The 23301-nt window shown below is 41.8% G+C and overlaps 1 protein-coding gene across 3 annotated transcripts in view; it reads left to right on the top strand.

The window, feature by feature from the left end:
• Positions 1–20623, top strand: part of znf462 (zinc finger protein 462) — a 103861-nt gene extending 83238 nt beyond the window's left edge. Inside the window, exons 7-14 of one of the 3 annotated variants that reach the window (XM_068030531.1) lie at positions 479–597; positions 7741–7935; positions 8976–9237; positions 11821–11957; positions 12526–12749; positions 14494–14620; positions 17890–18013; positions 18134–20623. In XM_068030531.1, the coding sequence (XP_067886632.1) occupies positions 479–597; positions 7741–7935; positions 8976–9237; positions 11821–11957; positions 12526–12749; positions 14494–14620; positions 17890–18013; positions 18134–18371 (1426 nt within the window). In that variant the 3' untranslated portion in view covers positions 18372–20623. Of the gene's footprint in view, positions 1–478; positions 598–7740; positions 7936–8343; positions 8383–8975; positions 9238–11820; positions 11958–12525; positions 12750–14493; positions 14621–17889; positions 18014–18133 lie in introns of all 3 variants that reach the window. The other 2 variants (XM_068030532.1, XM_068030533.1) reach the window with 2 other exon arrangements.
• The last annotated feature ends 2678 nt before the right edge of the window (positions 20624–23301 follow it).

Below are 23301 nucleotides of genomic sequence, written 5' to 3'. Positions count from 1 at the left end.
TGGGTACTTGAACATTGACACAAATCCAGATTTTTTGCTAGTTCTACTTGTAGGACATCTGCTTGGAGATCTGAGAGCAAAAGAGAGATCGCAAATTTTGAAGGAAAACCTGTTTTTTTTAAAAAAAAAACCTTTCCAACTATTTGATGCGATGCCTGTGGGAGGACTGATCTACACTGTTCCTTTCTCATTCTACCCCTCTCCCAGGCTGAGGGGTGCTGAGCAGCCAATGCATTTAAACTTCTCCACTCTCCCCTCTGCCCCATAAGGCAAGTGAATTTGTTCATTTGATTCCATGTTAATCCTCAGTCTCCTGCTTTACTCTGACATCTCCCTCCTTGCTCCCTTTTAGTATCATAAAACTAAATTTGTACTGTACATAATAGGGGATTGTTTATGTAAGTCAGAAATCTCAAGTTGCTTCTCTGGCAGATACTGTTTCTTTGATTGTATTGAGTCTTTTTTTTAAATTTCCCAGCTTGGAACGCCACATGCAAAATCAACACGGACACCAAAAACCATTCAGATGCAAACTTTGCTCATTTAAGACTGCCTTTATTAGTGGCCTCAAGAGCCACATTCAGAGAGCTCATGCTGGTAGGATTTCTTTTTAATATATAATATATATATATATACACACACACATATATGTTGCTGAGATGTGTTCAGTGTGAGATTAGTCACTGAATCAAGTAAGCAGATAATTTGCATCCATTTTAAAAGTGACTGGATTTTAAACCAGAATACTATTGGAAAAGATTGTGAATGGTGTGTAAGTGTGTATACAGTGGGCATCTGTGTACATATGTAATGCAATGCATGTGTGTGTGTGTATATAATTCATTGCCTGTAATGTGCGTTTGTCTATGTTTGCATTTATATGCACTCATTTTTGTTTGTGTTTAAATAGTGACAGTAAAAATTCAGGCAACATAATTTAATTTACATCTGTGTCCCATTTTAGTGTGTACTTGAAAGTCATTTTGCTGCAGATTCACCTCTATGGCAGCTCAGTCTCTTAAACTGATAATATACAAATTTTGTTCCTCGTCTTCAGTTACATGTACAGTGTACATTTTAAAGATCAGTGATGCTCACAGCCATTGTTCAGAAAATATTTTTCAAAAGCATTCAACAAGATCCATCTCTCAATGCAGTGGCCTGACAGCAAAACATTTTGCAGGAATCAGGATCTCATATTCTGTTGGTCTGACATAGGAGCTCCCAATTCCCATATACCTGGGGCAATGCATTTTCAAGTGTACACATAACACACGTGTACAAATGCTTGTAACCAAGCTAGTACAACTGCAGACAGTACATTTTCTAGGACTTAAACAGAAATTCTAAGCTATGGAATTCCCTCCTTGTTCTTCTTTACCTCACTTTCCTCCTTTAAGACACTCTTTTAAAACCTACTTCTTTGACTAAGCTTTTGGTCATCTGACCTAATATCTCATGTGGCTCGGTGTCCCATTTTGTTTAAAAATGCTCCAGTGAAGCATTATTTTTTAAAGGCGTGATACAAATATAAGCTGTTGTGTTGAAAGCCACTTTTTTTGTTTCTCAATTTAAAAATTGATAGTTTGATGAAGGTTTACTATTTCATAGAATAACGCAGCACCGAAGGAGGCCATTCGGCCCATTGTGCCTGTGCTGGCTCTCTGAAAGAGCTATCCAATTATCCTCTTCTCCTCCCCCCCCCCCTGCTCTTTCCCCACAGCCCTGCAAATTTATCCTATTCCTTTTTGAAAGTTATGATTGAATCTGCTTCCACCACCCTTTCAGGCAGCGCATTCCAGATCATCATAACTCAGAGTTTAAAAAAAAATCTCCTCATCTCCCCTGTGTTTATTTTGCCAATTAGGGTTATGGTAGCATAGTGGTTGTTACAGGACAGGTAATTCAGGGACCTGAATTAATGATTAGGAGGCGCGAGTTCAAATCGCAGCATGGCAGCTAGGGAGTTTAAATTCAGTTAATTAAATAAATCTGGAATTGAAACAATAGTGTCAGAGATGGTGACTATGAAACTACTGTATTGACTTAAAACTCGTCTTGTTCACTGATGTCCCATGGGGAAGGCAATCTGTTGTCTTTATCCAGTTAGGCCTATATGTGACTCCAGACCCACCACAATGTGGTTGACTCTTAACTGCCCTCTGAAATCACCTAGCAAGACACTCAGCTGTTGCAAACCACTAAGCTTGCAGCAGTTCAAGAAAGTAGCTCACCACCACTTTCTCGAGGGCAATTAGGGAATGGCAATAAATGCTGGCCTTATACGAACATACGAATTAGAAGCAGGAGTAGGCCACTCGGCCCTTCGAGCCCACTGTGCCATTCAATAAGCTCATGGCTGAACTGATTACTCCACATTTCCACCTACCCCCGATAACATTCCACCCCCTTGCTTATCAAGAATCTTACTTCCTCTGCTTGAAAAATATTCAAAGACTCTGCTGCCACTACCTTTTGAGGAAGAGAATTCCAAAGACACTCGACCCTCAGAGAAAAAAATTTCTCCTCATCTCTGTCTTAAATGAGCGACCCCTTATTTTTAAACAGTGACCCCTAGTTCTAGATTCTTCCACAAGGGGAAACATCCTTTCCACATCCACCCTGTCAAGACCCCTCAGGATCTTATATGTTTCAATCAAGTCACCTCTTATTCTTCTAAATTCCAGCGGATGCAAGCCTAGCCTGTCCAATCTTTCCTCTGAAGACAGCCCGCCCATCCCAGGTATTAGTCTAGTAAACCTTCTCTGTGCTGCCTCCAATGCAGTGACACTCACATCCTATGATTAAATAAAACAAAAATTACTTTTAATTTTCTATTTGTCTCAATTTTCTCAGTCAGTTTCTGAAAGCTTGGAAGCCCCCATCAGATTGACCTTGCTTAAATGAATCCAGTAATGACTGATCCACTAGTGACTAGCCTGCTTGGGTTAACGCCAGAGTTGTTTAGTTTTTATTGACATAGGTTTTATACTTTTGTTAATACTCTTGGTAATCAGGGATTAAATAAGTGCTGCTTATTCACACTCGCCGTTGTACTATGGACCTGTGGCTTGCTAGGTTTGAGCAGACCATCTAGTAAAATCTGGCTCCAAGGCTATTGGTGAATAATCAGCTAAAACTAACAGTCGTCAGGACATAGCTTAGGAGTACAAAAGCAAAATACTGTGGATGCTGGAAATGGGAAATAAAAACAAATAATGCTGGAAAAACTCAGCAGGTGGAAAGCGAAACAGAGTTCAAGTTTCAGGTCTGTGACCTTTCATCAGAACTCAACTGATGAAAGTGCATCAACCTAAAACATTAACTCTGTTTTTCTCTCCACAGATGCTGCCTGACTTGCTGAGTAATTCTAGCACTTACTGTTTTTATTATAGCTTAGGAGTAGATCATTGGGAAACTTGAGACAAATTGAATCTACATACAGCAATTTAAATGACACTGCTACACTTAATATAATGATCGGGGACTACCTGGCTCAGTTACACCGACCATTGTGAATAGTCAGCAAATCGTATTCGCATAAACCCGCCTGCTGTGACCACCAAGCACAGTAAACCTCAAATTAGGAAGTGTGATTATGTTGGGGGATGAGAAGAGAAGGAGTATTCCATTTGCATAACTGGACAATTGGGTCCATAGCTACAAACTGAGGATTTAAAAAGCAGATTTTTGCCATTTGGCTGGTTTGAAGTAAAATTAGGCATTAATAGAATTAGGCATCATGGAATTCTGGAACTGGGTGATTTTATTTTGAGATTGGGCACTGTTTTGCAGTAATGCAAAAACTAGAGTTTCTAATTCACCGAGGATCATTGTCTGTCTTGTAAAAATTTGCAAGTGAGGGGTAGTGCTTTGTAGCTTGTGTGATTTCATTCAGTATTTCCCATTTGCTCAGCAATTACACTACTTTTTTTTAATGCTGAAGAGTTTGTTTTAAACATTCCCTTCAAACAATCTTTTGAGATAATAGACATTCCAATTTGGCATCACACCACAGTGGATTAATGAGCTCTCTTAGTCTCCAGTTGTAATAGAATCACATTACAAAGGAATATAGTGCCCATTAAAACCAACATTTTATCACTGCTTTACCCAATTAATTCTTAGAGTGCTGCCCTTATTGTGCAGTGCTTTGCGATTTGTTTCGTATTTCATTTTGACTCCCTGCAATTCCTGCTCCACTGAACATAATTTTTGGTGAGCTGTTGGGGGTAAATTTTTTTTTTTTAATTTACAAATGATCAAAGACTGTATACTCTGCACAGTTGTACAGCTTGATCCTTGATTGCCCCTCTGCATTTATCTACACGTGCTTGACATACACCTACGTGAATCTGTTCACCACAGGTTTTAAATTCTGCAACTTTTCAGAAGTTGGATAAATCATGTACAAAATGTGGAAGGTGTACACTAAAAGTTAGCTCAACTTTAAACCTTTTTTTGTGGGGGAAAAAAACTTTTACTTACCTCAATTTTCATTATTAACACCCAGTTGTGTTGCATATAAACTCTTCTTGAAGTTCTAAGCTGTTACTGTATATATTTTTTAAATGAGTATTTGTGATATACCCTTGATTATTATGGTAAATCTGACCACCTATGATTGCGTTGCACATGCACCTATTCAGAGATGCCTCATTCGTTGTAGTCTGTATTGACACTGACTTGATATGTGAACCTGATATCAGTTTCTTTCTTGTTTGAGAGCTTGGCCTCTCTCTAACTCTGCTGTGGGCTATTCTCAAGCCAGCTTTCCGCCATACTTGGCTAATCTGATACCATCAGGAGAAATCTAAACCTAAATGTAAAAAGATGAAGAAAAAGTCTTTATCCCTGCAGCAGAAGAGACGTGTTAGAATAAGGGAAAAGAGTACTGCGCAAAAAGGTGGTTAAGGCATAATAATTCTTGCATCTTTTCATGTAGTATAACGCCCCAAGGCACTTCACAGGAGCGTTATTGGACAAATCTTGATGCTGAGCCACAAAAGGAGATATTTGGTCAGGGGACCTTCCTCAAGTGTGGTGCCCAGAATTGCACGCATTACTCCAGCTGCAGTCTAACTAGTGTTATAGAAAGGTTTAGCATAACTTTCTTGCTTTTGTACTCTATTCACAAAGCCCACAATCCCACGTGCTTTTTCAACAGCAGTTTTCAACTTGTCCTGCTACCTTGAAATATTTGCGCAAATACATTCTCCGGTATCTCTGTTCCTGCATCCCCTTTAAAATTTTACTATTTAGTTCATATTGTCAATCTTAATCTTTTTTTGCACCTTCTCCAATGCCTTTGTCAATGCGACTGGATTAGTTAACCAGTTACAGCTCACTTTTGACACCAAGTGTACAAACCAATGGCAAAGTAATAAATTGGTCTACACTACAGTATAGAAATAGTTTTGTTCAGCCACACTGAGACCCCTGCATCCTACTCAATGGTTTTACCTAGTTCTCAAACCACTAACATTCTCAGTCCCAAAAATCAGTTTTCATTACAGCACATCAGAAGTTTGTTTTAATCAATTTCAACCCGCATCCACAATCTCAGGTTCAATCAGAAGCTTATGACCTGCATTAACCTACTCCAATGTAAATTCTTCCCATCATTTCAAAGGTCCAACTCAAGTACAGAAATGTTGAGCTGGAGAAGCTGGGGTTGTTCTCCTTCAAGCAGAGAAGGTTAAGGAGAAATTTAATAGAGGTGTTCAAAATCATGAACTGGTTTGGTACAGAAAATAAGGAGAAACTTTCTACTGGCAGGAGAATTTGTAACTAGCAGAGACAGATTTATGATAATTAACAAAAGCACCAGACGGGGAGATGAGGAGAATATTTTTGACGCAGCGAGTTGTTGTGATCTGGAATGCGCTGCCTGAAAGACAGTGGAAGCAGATTGAATAGTAACCTTCAAAAGGGAATTGGATAAATACTTGAAAGAAAATAATTTACCGGGATATGGAAAAGGAGCAGGGCAGTGGGTCTAATTGGATAGCTCTAGGTACAACAGTCTCCTTCTGTACTGTATCATTCTATAATTTAAGAATGATACTAGAACAGAGAGGTTATAGCTGTCAGGAAGGACTGAACGAGGCTGGGGCTCTTTTCTGTAGAGGTTACTTGATAGAGGTCTTTAAAATTATGTAAGACTTTGATAATGTAGACGGAGAGAAGATGTTTCCACTTGTGGGAGAGGCGAAAAATAAGAAATTCAAGAGAAACTTCTTTATCCAGAGAGTGGTGAGAATCTGGAACAGGGAGTGGTTGAGGTGAATAATATTGATGCATTTAAGGGGAAGCTAGATAAATGTATGAGGGAGAAAGGAATAGAAGGATATGTTGATGGAGTGAGATGAAGAGGCATGGGAGGAGGCTCATGTGGAGAATAAACACACCAGCATGGACCAATTGACCTGTTTCTGTGCTGTACCTTCTTTGGGCTAGGAGGAACGTGACGTGTGACTTGTGTAAGAAAGAAATACAACATACTAACGAATCTGCACTCATCACTTTGGATAAAGATACAAATTAAAGCACAATTTCTATGTATTTGTGAATCTTGAAGTGATCAATGTATGAAGATACAGTAGTTATATCTTGGAAGTACTTTTGCAATTATCCCGCTTCTATAGATTTGTAACATTTAGTATTTCTTCCACCTGTAATTTCTTGCATGAGACTCTCTGGTACTACATATTAGTCAACAACATAGTCTTGCATTTAAATAGCACCTTTTTAATGTAGGAAAATGTCCCACGGCACTTCACAGAGGCATATAAAACTAAATTTGACACCAAGCCACATAAGGAAATATTAGGACAGGTGGCCAAAAGCTTGGTCAAAGAGGTAGTTTTTAAGGAGCATTTTAAAGGAGGAGAGGCAGAAAGGCGGAGAGGTTTGAGGAGAAGATTCCAGAGCTTAGGGCCCTGGCAGCTGCAGGCACAGCTACCAATGGTGGAACGATTAAAATCGGGAATGCACAAGAGGCTAGAAGAATGCAGAGATCTTGGAGGGTTGTAGAGCTGGACGAGACCCAGAGGTCGCAAGGGGGCAAGTCCGTGGAAGGATTTGAAAACTTGGGTGAGAATTTTAAAATCGAGGCATTGACAGAATGGGAGGCCGTGTAGATCAGCAAACACAGGTAATGGGTGAACGGAACTTGCTGTGAGTTAGGATATGAACAGTTGAGTTTCTGATGATCTCAAGTCGGGCAGTGATCCAGTGCATGAAAAGCAGTATATTGTGCTCTGTATGTGGAGAGAGCATCTCCCATAACAGTTAAGTTATTAATGCAGGATGCACAGTCGAAGGTAAAGGAGCTGGCAAGTTAATGCAACTATTTAATAATTGTGCAGCAGCTCTGTTTGTTTGCTCTTGGCATTGGCACTGGGAGTTTGTGCTTCCCTGAGTGAATTGTTTAACTGAAAATATGCCCTGGGAGCAGAGGGCATATTCTATTGTTTAGATAAAGATACGTCTGTGTGGGTGTGTGTTTATACCTATCACCATTATATTCTAAAATCTAATTAGGCAATGAATTTATTATGACATGAAGGCATTTAAAGTGACCTGGGCTGTATTGTGCCAATGGAGAGCCAACTAGCGATTTTTGCAAGCCATTTTGCCCCTAATTCTTTTTTTAAAAAAAAATATAATTTGAACGGTTATGGGAGCCCTAAGCAACATTTTCTTTCTCAAAAAAAGCATTTTGTTGTGTCTTGCCAGTGGAGTGCACGTACAGCTGTTCCTACTGCTCCTTTTCCACACTGATGGCAAATCAGCTGAAACAACATGCGCTGAAAGTGCACGGCCACGTGCTGACAGTGTCCAAACTCCACACTGACCTTCCAGCAGCCTTCACTTCTGCCGAAAGCTCACCAGAGACTCAGTCCCAGGCTGAGGGAGTAGCTGAATCAGATGGTAAGCTGCCCATGGCTATCTCTGATGTATGCAAGTCTTAGTTGAAGTTATTTTAAATGCCTTCAAACTGTTAACTAGCAGATACGAAATGCTTTTAAAGTTCCTTTTTTTAAAAAAAAGAAGAAAATGCAAATTGTGTAATATAACTGTGCATGAATTTGTGTTCAAATTCTGCAATGTTCACCAAAATATAACATAATTGTCTTGGTTTTAAAGAGTTAACTTTATAACCAAAGTTTAGGAGGATGTGTCCGTGAAAACTGTATGACCTGAGACTGATGGGGAAAGCAATTACTGCTGTCAATGTATTTTTAGTTTTTTAAAAAAGAATTATTGGTAGCTCATTTTGTAGGAGAGCTCTCAAAAAACTTTGTAAGACCCAGTTGTTACTCTGTATCCTTATTCCAGACCCCACCTTCTTAAAATTTCCCTTCGTCAGAAACAAAGGTAGGAGATGGTCAACGTTCTGTTTTGCACTTTCTTTATCTGTGAACAATGTCCTTATTGGCCATGTGTAATCGCACAAAAAGTTCATTATTGATAAAATTCTGCAAGTATAGCTTGCTCTTCCAAATTCCTTCTAGAGCCTAACCACACCAGCTGGATGCACGGCACTGTCCTGTAAACTATTTCAGGTTTAAATTGGTAACCCTCCACAAAAATTGTTTAGTTACCTGACAATCAATAAAGAATATTTCCATCTTGAACACTGTTCACTCAAGTAATGGCTGGAATTTCTCCGACGTTCAATGGGGACGGGGAAATTCTTCCCATTTTCATTTTTGATCTGCTTTCTTGCCCTCCCTTGCTTTTCCTGCAACTTCCAAAGGGGTTTTGAATGCTGTACTTGCTTTCCCAAGGCTTTCTGTCGCATGGGTTTCAAACTGGTCATCAGTAGTTTTATAATGGGGAAATTTGGGGCCTTGTTTGTTGTGTCTTAAGCTTTTGTCTCCAATCTGAAGGAGGTGGGAAGGGTGGAAATCACTGATTAAAAGCTTCGGGTTTTATACAGTTTGTGTGCAACAACTCTTCACGTACAGATTCTTCATACTCTGAGCCACCAGATGTCCAGCAACAGCTTAACCATTACCAAACGGCGGCGATGGCAAGAAACCGATCCAGCCCCATCCCAGTACCATCTCCAACTGCTTCTTCCGAGCAGATAACCAGGGGATATTTCAGCTGTGAGTTCTGCCAGTTTAACTCTGAATACATTCAAAGCATGAGGCGCCACTATCGAGACAGACATTGCGGAAAGAAACTCTACAAATGTAAGGATTGCCCATTCTTCACAGGGTTCAGGTAAGAGAATAATATGGCGTGTAGTGAAGATGTCAAAGCACTTTTTGAGCTTTGCATGGTGTTGTAGAAAAGGGAGCAGGCCATTCAGCCCCTCGAGACTGTCACACCATTCAGTGAGGTCATGGATGATTTTACTTCAGCTCGATTTACCCGCCCTGGTTCCATATCCTTTAATACACCAACAAAGATCTACTGAAACCTGACACAAGAGATCTGTTCTACTCTTCCTAAGATCTTGCTGAAAAATGTTCTGGAGATTTTCGTAAAGCAGTGTTATCCAAAATCAAATCGTCATACTGGAAAGGGGAGGATGTAACAACACAGAAAATGCGTGCATCCTGCAGATACAAACATTTTATTTTGCGCGTCGAATTGAATCCCAACATCTGAAGATATCAAAGAACCCAGACCCAGTTGTAACCTCACTTACATTTTAACTGAGGAAAGACTGTATAGACTGGGATAAAAACAAGAAATGCTGGAACCACTCAGCAGGTCTGGCAGCATCTGTGGAAAGAGAAGCGGAGTTAACGTTTCGGGTCAGTGACCCTTCTTTGGATGCTGCCAGACCTGCTGAGTGGTTCCAGCATTTCTTGTTTTTATTTCAGATTTCCAGCATCTGCAGTATTTTGCTTTTATTTTAGTGTATAGACTGGGGTTGTTTTTCTTTGGAATGGAGGAGGCTGAGGGGGAAATTTAACTAAGGTGTATAAAATTTGAGGGATCAGGATAGAGTGGATGGGAAAGATCTATTTCCCTTAGCAGAGAGGTCAATAGACAGGGAGCAATGATTTAAAGTAATTGGTGGAAGGATTAGAATGGAGTTGAGGATAAATTTTTTCACCCAGAGGGTAGTGGGGTCTGGAACTCACTGCCTGAAAGGGTGGTAGAGGGAGAAACCCTCAGAACATTTTAAAAAAAAACACTTGTTCTACAGCCCTGTTGGCTAGGTGCATTCCAAGAGCTGAAAAGTGGGATTAGGTTGGATAAGACTCTTTCGGCAAGCATTTATACTATGGGCTGAATGGCCTCCTTCTGTGCCATAAACTTCTTGTGTTCTTTTTATTCTTTAATGGGATGTGGACGTCGTTGGCTAGCCCAGCATTTATTGCCCATCCCTAATTGCCCTTGAGAAGGTGGTGGTGAGCTGCCTTTTTGAACCGATGCAGTCCTTGGGGTGTAGGTACACCCACAGTGCTGTTAGGAAGGGAACTCCAGGATCTTGACCCAGCCACAGTGAAGGAACGGTGATATAGTTCCAAGTCAGGATGGTGTGTGGCTTGGAGGGGAACTTGCAGGTTGTGGTGTTCCCATGCATCTGCTGCCCTTGTCCTTCTAGGTGGTAGAGGTTGCAGGTTTGGAAGGTGCTATCGAAGGAGTCTGGTGAGTTGTTGCAGTGCATCTTGTAGATGGTACCCACTGCTGCCACTGTGCGTCAGAGGTGGAGGGTGTGAATGTTTAAGGTTGTGGATGGGGTGTCAGTCAAGCAGGCTGCTTTGTCCTGGATGATGTTGAGCTTCTCGAGTGTTGGAGCTACACACATCCAGGCAAGTGGAGGGTATTCCATCACTCTCCCGACTTGTGCCTTGTAGATGGTGGACAGGCACTGGGGAGTCAGGAGGTGGGCTACTCACTGCAGGATTCCCAGCCTCTGACCTGCTCTTGTAGCCAGAGAGTTTGTGGCTGGTCCAGTTCAGTTTCTGCTCAGTGGTAACCACTAGGATGTTGATAGTGGGGGGATTCAGCGACGTTTCTATGTTCCAACCGATTGAGACCACACTGTTTTATATTTGAAATAAAAACAGAAATGCTGGAAATACTCACAGGTCTGGCAGCTTCTATGGAGAGAGAAACGTTAACTCTGTTGGGTAACTTCACGGCTGATCACTTAAATTCTCCCGTGCCAATTTTCTAAACGTGTTTATCAATTAGTGTGACCCAAAAGAACAATGTTGCTCATCTGAGGAGGTGCGGGAGGGGGAAAACTGTCTGTGGGGTCATACCCCCAACAAGAGACGATGCTTTTTAAAAGCAAAGATGGTTATGGGGAGTTTTAATAGCAGTGTTCACAATTATGAAGGGTTTTAGTAGAGTAAGTAGGGAGAAGCTGTTACTGCTGGTAGGAGGGTCAGTAACCAGAGGACACAGATTTAAGATAATTGGCGAAAGAACAATACAGAGATAGGGCAGGAAAGAGAGTTGAGGTAGAAGGTGAGCTGTGATATTGAGGGGCTGTATGATCTCTTGCTCCTATTTCTTACGTAGAACTGGGAATGAGATGAGAATTTTTTTTTTTACACGTGTGTTGTGATCCGGAATGCGCTGCCAGAAAGCGTGATGGAAGCAGATTCAGTAGTAACTTTCAAAAGAGCATTGGATAAATACTTGAAAAATTTGCAGGGCTATGGGGAAAGAGCAGGTGAGCAGGACTAATTGGGTAGCTCTTCCAGAGGTATGATGGGCTGAATGGCCCCCTTTTGTGTTGTATGATTCTATGTTAAGATACTGAGTGTGAAATGGAGGTGTGCCTCTCCTCTTTGAGGTTTTTAAAGTCAGTGGTGATGTTTTATGTTTGTGTTGCAGGTCTACATTTTCTATGCATGTTGAGGGGAGCCACACAGCTCCTCCTGTTGAGGGTCCTAAGGACCTGCGTTGTCCTCTCTGCTTGTACCACACAAAATACAAAAGCAGCATGATTGACCATATCGTCCTTCACAGAGGTGAGGCTCCTTTTGTGCGAGCGCACATGGGACTTGAGAAAAGTCAAATTGAAGAGGTATAATGGAGCATGAAAGAAATTAATATATGGTGGTGGTCCGGCATATTTGTAACACTTTCTCTGTGCTTTGTTGGGCTCTTTTAAGTATTTTCAGACTGGTACTTTATGCGTCATTTTGGCATAACTTTGTGTTTGTAAAGTCTGATGACGTTAACTCTTTCAGTAAAACATTAAGTCAATGCCAGCAACAGACATTTCATAGTTGGTCAGACCAGACTTCGCTCTGTGTACTGTAAAATATGTTAATAGATTCTCGCCTTAGGTAAACTGAAGGAGTGGATTATTATTCCATCAATGTTAATGAGTGTGTCGAATTGCTGGCTACACATTAATTGCAGATCTCAATCTTCATGTAATGCTCGACTCTGGAGCATAATAACCTTAATCTTATTGAAAAATTAATGCGTTGCTTCTGTGTCCATTCATGAACAGCATTTCGCGCTTTTGGGTTTAAAGGTAGCTGCTTGTGGGGCCCATAACAACAAACGTTCTTTAATCTTCTTCAACAGAGGAGAGGGTTGTCCCCATTGAAGTCCGTCGCTCGAAGCTCTCCAGACACTTGCAAGGCATCGTATTTCGTTGTGATAAGTGCACCTTTACTTGCTCCAGTGATGAAACTCTGCAGCAACACATGGAAAAGCACAAGGAACTGAAACCATACAAGTGCCAACTGTGTTACTTTGAGAGCAGAATAAAAGATGATTTGGAGAACCACCTTCAGGAAGAGCACAAAGTAATTTTGATTACTGTTATGGATTGCATCTTCCTCCGGGCCTGTAATTTAGTGATTTAAACCATCCCATTAATGCGCAATGGTTAAATGTTTTTCTACCATTAAGCATAGTGTTGAACTCTTCACTCTGTCTCCACCCTATTAATTCAGGTTAATTGTTGACACAATTATGTAGCTTTAGCTGGTGATTGATGGCCACCCAACTTTACTTAGAATATACAGCAAGAAAGTTTGGATCCTTTTTTTAGGTGAGTTGTTCCTTTATCTGTACAGTTGTCAGTTTGATTTTAAATAAAGCCCAAGTCCCTCTACATGAAGCATATAAATAACACGCACAAAATGTATAACTTGTACACAATAACTACATCATAGCATAGTTGAATGAAAAAAGCTGTTGAAAATTGCAGGCTCTGTTTCGATAAAAGTTATAAGTTGAGGGGCTCTTGCTTCTGTTTCTGCTCCACACAAGCCTCCTCCCACCCGTCTTTATCTCACCCTCTCACCTTTATCCTTCTCTTCCTTTCTCCCTCATGTGTTTATCTAGCTTTCTCTTAAATGCATCTATGCTGTTCACCTCAACCACTCGCTGTGGTCGCGAGTTCCACATTTTCACCATTCTCTGGGTAATGATGTTTCTCCTGAATTTCCTATTGAATTTATTAGTAACTATCTTATATTGATGGCTCCAGAATTAGGCACAATCTTTCAGCTGAAGCCTAATCAGTGTTTTATAAAGGTTTAGCATAACTTCCTTGCCTCTGTGGTTTTATTTTTATGAATGAATACATTCAATATTTTTAAATCTATTTTATGTTGGCAACCTTTCAATTTTAAACTATTTATCTAAGATTCTGTCTAATTTAAAACCTTAAAGTAAACCAAAATATATAAGCACTCAATTATAAAGTTATTGATACGAATGCACTGCTGTATTGTGGAGAACAGTTTTCTGGCAATGAGAGTGTTTTGTAGTTTGCAGTTGAAAAGCCTGCAGTGTGCATTGCTACATATTTACTTGTGATGGTCTAGCAGCTAATGAGCACACAGCTCGTGGTCTGCACAATTAATATTGGTACAGCATGAAAGATTGTACTGATACCAAATGCATAGGGCAGGGATTGGAATTCCTTACACTTTGGAAAGCTTGAGTACAAAATCCAGGCTGACAGTCCCAGTGCGTACTGAGGGAGTTCGGCACTGTCAGAGGCACCGTCTTTCAAATGAGACGTTAAACTGAGGCCCTGTCTACCCTCTCATGTCCCATGGCAATTATTTTGAAGTGGAGTTTGGGAGTTCTCCCCAGTGTCCTGTCCAATATTTATCCATCAATCCACATTGCTAAAAAAAAATTAATTATCTTGTCATTTATCACATTGCTGTTTGTGGGATCTTTCTGTGCATACATTGGCTACTGCATTTCCTACATTACAACAGTGGCTACACTTCAAAAAGTATTTCATTGGCTGTAAAGCACTTTTGGATGTCCTGAGGTCATGAAAGGTTATACATAGAGGCGAATCATCTTTTCTTTCTGACATCTGTAATGCTGGTGACTACCAATTGTTGAGTTTTGAACAGCTTGAATTTTCTGTCAGATTGGGATAGATGAATTAGGGAAGGAGGAGGCTCATGTGGAGAATGAACACTGAATGAACACCTGTTGGGCCAAATGGGCTGTTTCTTCGCTGTAAATTCCATGTAATTAATTGAATGTTTAACAGTTTCTCCACTTCCCCAATTTCAGGTGGTTCGCAACTTTGAATTGGTTGGTCGTGTCAACTTGGACCAATTGGATTCCAAAGATAAGGACTGGTTCAGCAGTGAAGAGGAGGCCCGAGAGGAAGAAAAGGGAAATATTGTTGAACAAAGAGGTTCGTATTTTGAAGCCAGTGTTTTTTTTTTTAATTAGCCCTTCGTTCTATTCTTCTTTTCATTTTTAACACATCACCTCAAGGTGGGTTGTAAATCCATAGAAGGTGAGGAGATGACAGATTTGGGCATTTCTTCATATACCATAAGCTGCCTGGCAGCCAAAAGAAGATGTGTATTTTTGCACTGTCTATTGACACCACAGCCAATGGATTAGAGGCAGAGTGGGATTTACGACAGCACTCTCAGCAAACAGTCTATCTTCCAACAAAGAGCAAAGCAAACAAGGTCTATTTTCAGGGTCTGTTTTAAAAGTGTTTCTTAAAAACTTCTCCAAACAGAACTCATCTACATCAAATCAATCCCTGTCACTTCCAGCAGTGATTAACAGGGGAATTATCTACGCCTTTCCATTCTTGTCATGTCACTGTGTGCAGCCATTTTTAGCTCACTAGTGTGGCATTGCAGCAAATGCGATTCTGATCGTCTGCTCAATTCAGCATGGTTTACAAGGCTGTGCACCACCATATTGGGTATGGAAGCTGGGCTATTTTGGTCACGATTTGGAATTTTTATTCAGGGTAACAGCAGTTCTGTGCAAAATTGTGTAGCTAATAGCATTTTTCACTCTCAAAGCAGCAACACTATGAGAATGTGCATGGATCTTGCTACAAGCTTTTGTTAACTAATTTTGAAATATTGAGCCATGGGCCAGAATTTTACATTGGGTGGAAGGCCCACCGGCCAAAAAGGTCAGGGGGGAGCCACGTCAGGAATTTACACTCTCCAGGCCCATAGTTGGGCTTGGGGCGGGACTTCCATCTCTCTGAGGCAGGAAGTTCCACCGAATAGAACTGCCGGCCAATCAGTGGGCTGGCAGCTCTCAGTCCCAGCAGTGCCACTGGGAGCATGGTGGATGTCGGCCCTGGAAGAGAGGCGAGTTTTGGGGCCTCGCCGAGGACAATCAGCCGGGCCCCGGCAAGGCAAAGGGGGGGGGTCAGTTGTGGGGGGAGCTTTATTTCAGTGGGGGAGGTTGGGGCTTCGTGGAGGGACCTCTGTGGGGCACAGGGTGCCTAACCAAGAGGCCCCCCCCTAGCCTGCACCTGGTGGCCTTTGTGGGGCCTAAGGTAAAATACCAGCGTCGGTGGCAGTTAATTGGCCACTTAAGGGCCTTGATTGTCCTGGGGTGGGCGGGCCATTTCTCGCCACCGTTGGCCCTGGTAAAGTTGTAGCAGGGACGGTAAGGCATCGGGAACGGCATCCCCACGTTCCACTCAATTTTATGGCTTCCCACCCCACCCCGCCACCAGCATGCTCCTGTGGGGGTTTGTAAAATTCTGGCCATGGTTTCATTTCAGAATGAGCATTCAGTGGCTACTGGAACGCACTGCCTGAAGGGGTGGTAGAGGCAGGAACCCTCTCAACATTTAAGAAGTATTTAGATGAGCACTTGAAACGTCATAGCATATAAGGCTACGGACCAAGTGCTGGAGAATGGGATTAGAATAGTTAGGTGCTTGATGGCCGGCACAGACATGATGGGCCGAAGGGCCTCTTTCTGTGCTGTATAACTCTATGATTCTATTTTTACCCCGAGAGTATTGAAGGATACAGGTCTGATTCCAGATCACTGCTGGTGCCAGATTTTAACCAACCAGCCCCTTCCTCAACAAGTGAGTTTTCCAAGTGCCAGCTGTGCTTCAGTGGGTAGCACTCTTGCCTGTGAACCTGCAAATTCAAGTCCCACTCCAGGGATTTAAATACTTAATTAAAAGCAAAATACTGCGGATACTGGAAATCTGAAATAAAAACAAGAAATGCTGGAAATACTCAGCAGGTCTGGCAGCATCTGTGGAGAGAGAAGCAGAGTTAATGTTTCAGGTCAGTGACCCTTCTTCAGAACTGGCAAATATTAGAAACGTCAGTAAAGTGGGAGTAGGGGCAAGAGATAACAAAGGAGAAGGTGTAGATAGGACAAGGTCACAGAATAGCTGACCAGAAGGTCATGGAGCAAAGATATGTTAATGGTGTGCTGAAAGACAAAGCATTAGTACAGAAAGGGCGTTAATGGACTGAAAATTGAACAGCTGACACTTTCGGATGAGATGTTCCATGGAGGCCCTGTCTGCCCCCTCTGATGGATGTGAAGGATCCCATGGCATTATTTCGAAGACGAATGGAAAAGTTCTACCTGGTGCCGTGGCCAATATTAATCCTTCAACCACCATCATTAAGGCAACTTGAATTTATATAGTGCCTTTAATGTAATAAAACATCCCAAGGCACTTCACAGGAGTGAGTATCAAACAAAATTTGAAATCAAGCCCCATAAGGGCAGGTGACGAGATGCTTGGTCAAAGAGAGAGGTTTTAAGGAGCGTTTTGAGAGGCAGAGGGGTTTAGGGAAGGAATTTCAGAGTTTAGGGCCCAGGCAGCTGAAAGCACAGCTGCCAATGGTGGAGTGATTGAAATCAGGAATGTGCAAGAGGCCAGAATTGGAGGAGCGTAGAGGTCTGAGGGCTGTAAGGCTGGAGGAGGTTACAGAGATGGGGGGTGGGGGGTGCGAGGCCATGGAGGGATTTGAAAACAAGGATTTGAATTTTAGAATTGAGGCCTTTGCCTAACTGGGAGCCAGTGCAGATCAGCGAACACGGAATTATCTGATCATTATCGCGTTGCTGTTTGTGGGAGCTTTCTGTGTGCAAATTGGCTGCTGCGTTTTTTTACATTACAACAGTGGCCATGCTTCAAAAATAAATTTATTGGCTGTAATAAAGCAGAAAGTGCTGGAAATACTCAGCATCTGTGGAGAGAGAAGCAGAGTTAATGTTTCAGGTCAGTGACCTTTCATCCTTGGCTGTAAAGTGCCTTGGGGAATTCTGGGATTGTAAAATGTGCTAAATAAATTCTGTTCGTTTTCTCTTTCTGTCTCTCATTTTCTTGCTTTCTCTTTTTCTTCCCTTCCTTCTTGCTTTGTATTTCTGTCAGCATTTCCTTGTGCAGTAGGACTTGGATCAAGAACCGGGGCTGTAAACCTATCTCCCAAAGTATACTTTAATGTTTGAGAGAAATTTGTTGGCCTGTCTTTGGCTTTTCAAAGAAACCACAAATGGTTCAAGTGGAAACAGTACTTCTTCATTAACCCTGTTCTGGCTGGACTATTATTGTAATGCCCGTCATTAACCGTGCTCCTATCTTTGGGTATTATGTGCAACATTGCAATTCTTTTTAAACTTGATTGAATTATTAATTTGGAACAATTTGAATGGCAGGTATTGAAACATGTCCAGGAAGTGGGACTCGTATTTACAATGAAAAAAGATTCCCTTGTGAGTTCTGTGGCCGCACATTTGCTCGTGGTTTTGATTGGGAACGTCACATTCAGCGACATGGCATGTAAGAACTCAAAAACTATTCACAAAATGCTCAAGTTTAAAGTAAACACCAGCATTGAATGGCTGTCTATCTTTCCAGCAATAATTCCTTTAAATTATTTTGTGTGTTTTTTTTAACCAGGGCTCTGAGTGAGAGCAATCATCAAAAAACTGAAAATAGTCCAGCAACAGAGAATGCCAGTGAAGAGAATAACACTACACCTACAGGAGTGGCAGAGCATTTAGATTCTGCTGACAATTTGGAGACAGAAGTCTCTTACCAGGACAAGCCATCCTGTCCGATCCCTGAAACATTAATAAAGGAAAACTCCCAGGATCTAGATACTGAGACCAAAAATAAAGAGTCTGAGCTATGTTAGTATACTTGAAGCATTGTGCAAGTTCCTTCCTCCCTTCTAATTTCCCCCCTGCCACCCCAACCCCATGTTCTCCACTCCTCGCCGAAGATGATGATTCATGTTGGCGTAGAGTTCCATGGGTGCACTCAGCCCTTCAGTACCTCATCCAAGTGTCTGTTCTTCATGTGTGAGGCTGAGCAGTAAGTATTGGCCGACTATTAGATGAAAGAGGTAGATGCACAGCTGAGCCCAGTCCTGCCACTGATGTCTCCACATACAAGGGCACTGGAGCGTGATTGAGAGCTGGAGCCCCTGCCGATTTTTTTTTTAACTTCTCCCTGGTCTGATGCTAATTGGTCGACCCTCCTACTGCCATCTAGGTGAGATCAGGTAACTCAGAAGGGAATTAAGCCTTTGGATACTCTGGACTGTGTAGCTCTGGGTCATGTACAATGAGGTGTTCACCTACTGAGCCATCTGGGGAGCTTTCCCCTCTCCTTGCCCTCCTCCCTCTCCCCTGACCCCTATCGTTTCCTGTGTTCAAGTGAATTGTGTAAAAAAAAAAAATGATATTGGGCACTGCCTCATTAATCTAGTGAGTTGTGTTTTTTTTTTAAACTTGGTATGGTCTTGTGGGAATGTGATTACTTCACTAGCGATTGTGACATTGATTGAAGTAATCTTTCATATTGCTTTTTTCTTAAAATTAAAAGCAAAATATAGAATATTGTGCATTGGAACCAAAAAACCCCTCAAATTTTGACTTTGATACAGCTGTCAATCCATTGATGCATATCCAGTGGGTCCTGGGAATTGATCAATCAAGCACCTCTGATTCAGTGAGTTCTATGTTATGATGGGACATTTTTGCAAGCTGCTATATTGTAGCCTACAACTGGTTGAGTTCAAGGCACTTGGTTGGTTCATGTTCAAAGCACCATTTTTAACCGGTTAGTTTGACTCTCGATAATTGGTCAATGTTGCAGGCTGTGACTGCTCAAGCTTCTCCCTCTCACGCACCCAGTTATAGATTATAACCTGTACCTCATGAGTTAAAGGAACACTTGAGAAGTGGAAACATCATCTGTATAGTTTACTCTTTCTGTTCACTTAAAAAATGATAGGAAGAGATTTATGGGTGTCTCTTCAAACTGGTGTTAACAATGAATTGATGGAGACATTTCCAAATTGTGAATGAAGGACCAGGTTGGACCCAGTTGCTATAATTGGCAGATACTGAGCCCCGGTCACTTGTAGCACCAACATTTATTTGTTTTTTTTTGTGTGATACAGTACTGAACAAAGCTTACCATACTAAAGAGAGTACATTGTTTTCTTGCACTAATGCATCTGGTAAAATGTTTTTTTTTATCGATTATTTAAAAAAAAACTTGTTTGTATAGCAGATATGGTCCTGACGATTACTGTTATTGTAGGAAAATGCAAAAGGTGATATGATTTGCAGTACCTCAGCATTAATCTTTACTGAATGTTCATTCTGTACCAGTAATATCTGTTCATAAACTGTGTAGATTTCCTTTTCTTTTTTCCCCCTGCACATCAGTATTGAGATGTGCGTTACAATGTTGTAGTGAGACTACTTTACGTGAATAAGAATTCCATAGGTTAGGTTTTGTTTGCCAAGTTTACAGTTTATTGTACTCTTGTTTTATATAAAACACTTTAATTAAAATCACTATATGGGTTGTCAAAACCCGTTTCTCATTAAAAGACCTTTTTTTAGCACACTTGTTTAGGTCTCAGTTTGGATCCAGATGTTTGCATTATCAAATGAAATATTATTGTGATCAAGGTATTTTTGAAATGATGCTTTGAGAACAGCAACAAATACCCTGTTCCTTGAAGCAATTCATTAAACATCACCTATTTTCATGTTGAAAACAGGGGGCAAAATGGGAGCAGTTTCTGTGAAAAAGACAGGGAGATTGCAGATTACCATGTATATTGTGTTCTTTCTGTTGTCTACATTGTAGTTTAGAAAACTCCTTTTAAATATTTTTGTTATCTAAAATACTTTCGAAGTTGACTGTTTAGGACTTACATTGGAAGCCTGTTGTAACTTTAAACCAACTGTAAGGGTTGAGGAAATGAACTCTGTAAACATTACCAAAATTGATTGGCCTTCCTCTGTATTTTGATAGTGCAGCTTCTAAATGATGCTGCTTTAGTTTCTAGAATGATCTGTAAATACTGTACTTCCTGGTATTTTGTTTTGCTGACTTGATAAATAAAAAGTGATGACTCCTTTTTAATTTTGTAACTTTCTTGGGAGATTTGTTTCTTTCTCTATTAAACAACACCAACAAACCAACCAACAAACTGTAGTAACTAAGCTGCTAGTAATCTCACATACGAGGTTAAGGTCCGTTAAATGTAGTATCTTGCCCAGAAGCTGGCCATTGATACCTAGAAGTAGAGCCCTTTGTTTTAGCTGTTAGAAGGTAGCTTAGCAGTAAGATGCTTCTATCATCTAGATGTAACCTGGCTTGAGACCTGCTGTAGTTCTCCCAGCATAGCAACAAGATATGATGAATTCTCTGGAAGAGAAGACTGAAGGATACCCTGATAGAGGTCATTAAGATTTTGATAGGGTTCGATTACAGTAAGCATAGAGAAGTTGTTTCCACTTGTGGAGAGTCCAAAACTAAGGGCCATAAATAAGAGAGTCACTAATAAATCCAATTATGAATTCAGGAAAAACTCCGTTACCCAGGGAGTGGTGAGAGTGTGGAACTCACTACCATAAGGGGTGGTTGAGGTGTTTAGCATAGATGCATTTAAGAGGAAGCTAGATAAACAACAAACATTTGTATTTATATCACACCTTTAACATAATGAAACATCTCAAGGTGCTTCACAGGCGCGATTATAAAACAAAATGACACCGAGCCTCATAATAAGGTATTAGATCAGATGACCAAAAGCTTGGTCAAAGATGCAGGTTTTTAAGGAGCATCTTAAAGGAAGTGAGGTGCAGAAGCAGATAATATGGGAGGGAATTCCAGGGCTTGGGGCCAAGACAATGGAAGGTGCGGCCGTCAATTGTGGAACAAATAAAATTGGAGATGCTCAAGATACCAGAATTAGATGAACACGAGATCTCGGAGGGTTGTGCAAGTGGACTGGATCACAGAGATCGGGAGGGGCAAGGCCGTGGAGGGATTTGAAAACAAGGTTGAGAATTTTTTAATGGAGATGTTGCTTGACCGGGAGCTAATCTAGGTCAGTGAGCACAGAGATGATAGGGGAACAGGATTTGGTGCAAGTTAAGACAAGAGCAACAGAGTTTTCGATGACCAAGTTTATGGATAATAGAATATAGGAGACCAGCCATGACTGTGTTGGAATTGTGATCCACAGACATGATAATATAAAAAAGTAAATTGAAAACTGCTTCAAAATAACCATGAACTACTTTTGTGGAGAGAATGTGGATTGTAATACAAGCACCATAACTGTTGTGTTGCTGTGGTCTTGGTGTTGGAGTGTTTGGAGAGTGAAAATTGACTCCTGGTGGTGGAGGTTCATGAAAAACAGCTACGGACTGTTAAGTGGGTATTGTACGAGCTTGAGTCAGAGGGTGCGCACACCATGGGTAGTTTTCGTGCTGGGGGCGGGTCTCCTGGCACTGGACCGAAAAGCTGGTGGTGGGGCCCGCCTCTGCCTTGTATTGCCCCACCCTGGAACAATCCTCCGGTCTTTTTGACTCAAAGTTTTACGAGACAGGATCCCCATCCCTTTAAAGACTTTAAAGAGACAGGGATCCCACCTCCAAGAGCAGCCGGCCAGTCACTTGGCCCCCGGCCTAGCGGTGAAACCCCAGAACAGAGGTAGGTGAGGCAGGGTTGCTGGGACCAGTCCGGAAGGCCCCGGCGAAGGGTATGGCCATTCAGTCCGGGGTGGGGGTGTCCCGGGGGAGTAAAGTCGATCCCGGGGGTGGGGTGCTCTGTGGGCTACAAAAAGCCCACGGAGGAGGGACCACCCTCCCTCCCCCCCCCAGCCCAGCTCACAGGGAGCGTGCCTCGTTTTACAAGGCATCCACCTCCTGCGGTGGAGGCCTGCCTCCCGCCCGCCCGGTAAGATCCTAGCGGCAGCGGAAAGAAGCCCTTAATTTGCCGTTAATAGGCCACTTAAGGGCCTCAATTGGCCTCTGGATGGGAAGCTGTCATCGGCCTAAACTGCCTCTGGGAAGATCATTGGGTGATGGGGAGGCAACAGGCCCTTGGGCCTGCCACCCACCCATTGCAATACTCCGTTTCCCCCCCCCCCTGTGGTGGGGGTCAGTAAAATCATGTCCCATGTCTAGAGTGCAGTCCAGAACGAGTGCTTCATTGTCAGGGATGTCACCCTTCAGATTATTAAACTGAGATGCTGTCTTTCACTTCAAATAGTTCAGACACTTTATAGTGTCCCATTCAGTGTCACTACTGTAGAATTGCTGCGTGACTACTCGCTTACCAGTCATTGCATTCTCGTGAGGTTTCAATAAGATGCTATGCAACAACACTTGCATTTACATAGGGTGTTTCACTAAGTTAAAGTTACTAAGTTGGTTCACATGAGCTGTTACCACACACTGAGTCACACAAGGAAATATGTGGACAGGTGACCAAAAGCTTGGTCAAAGAGGAAGGTTTTAAGGAGGAGCAAGGGGTGAAGAGGTTTAGGAGGGAATTCAGATTTCAGGGCCAAGGCAATTGAAGACATGGCCATCAGTGATGGAGTAATGAAAATGAGGTATGCACAAGAAGCCAGCATTGGAGGAGCACAGAGTTGCTAGTAGTATAGTGTTTGTACTTTGGAATTTTGTTTACACATAAAATAAGAAATAGGAGCAGGAATGGGCTATGTGGCTCCTCAAGCCAGCTCTGCCAATCAATAAAATCATGGCAGATCTGGGGGAGGCAGTGGCGTGGTGGCAATGTCACTG

This window comes from Heterodontus francisci, chromosome 4 (genome assembly GCF_036365525.1).
Source record: "Heterodontus francisci isolate sHetFra1 chromosome 4, sHetFra1.hap1, whole genome shotgun sequence".
In the NCBI taxonomy this organism is placed as follows: domain Eukaryota; kingdom Metazoa; phylum Chordata; class Chondrichthyes; order Heterodontiformes; family Heterodontidae; genus Heterodontus; species Heterodontus francisci.
This window is presented reverse-complemented; position numbering and strand designations above follow the sequence as displayed.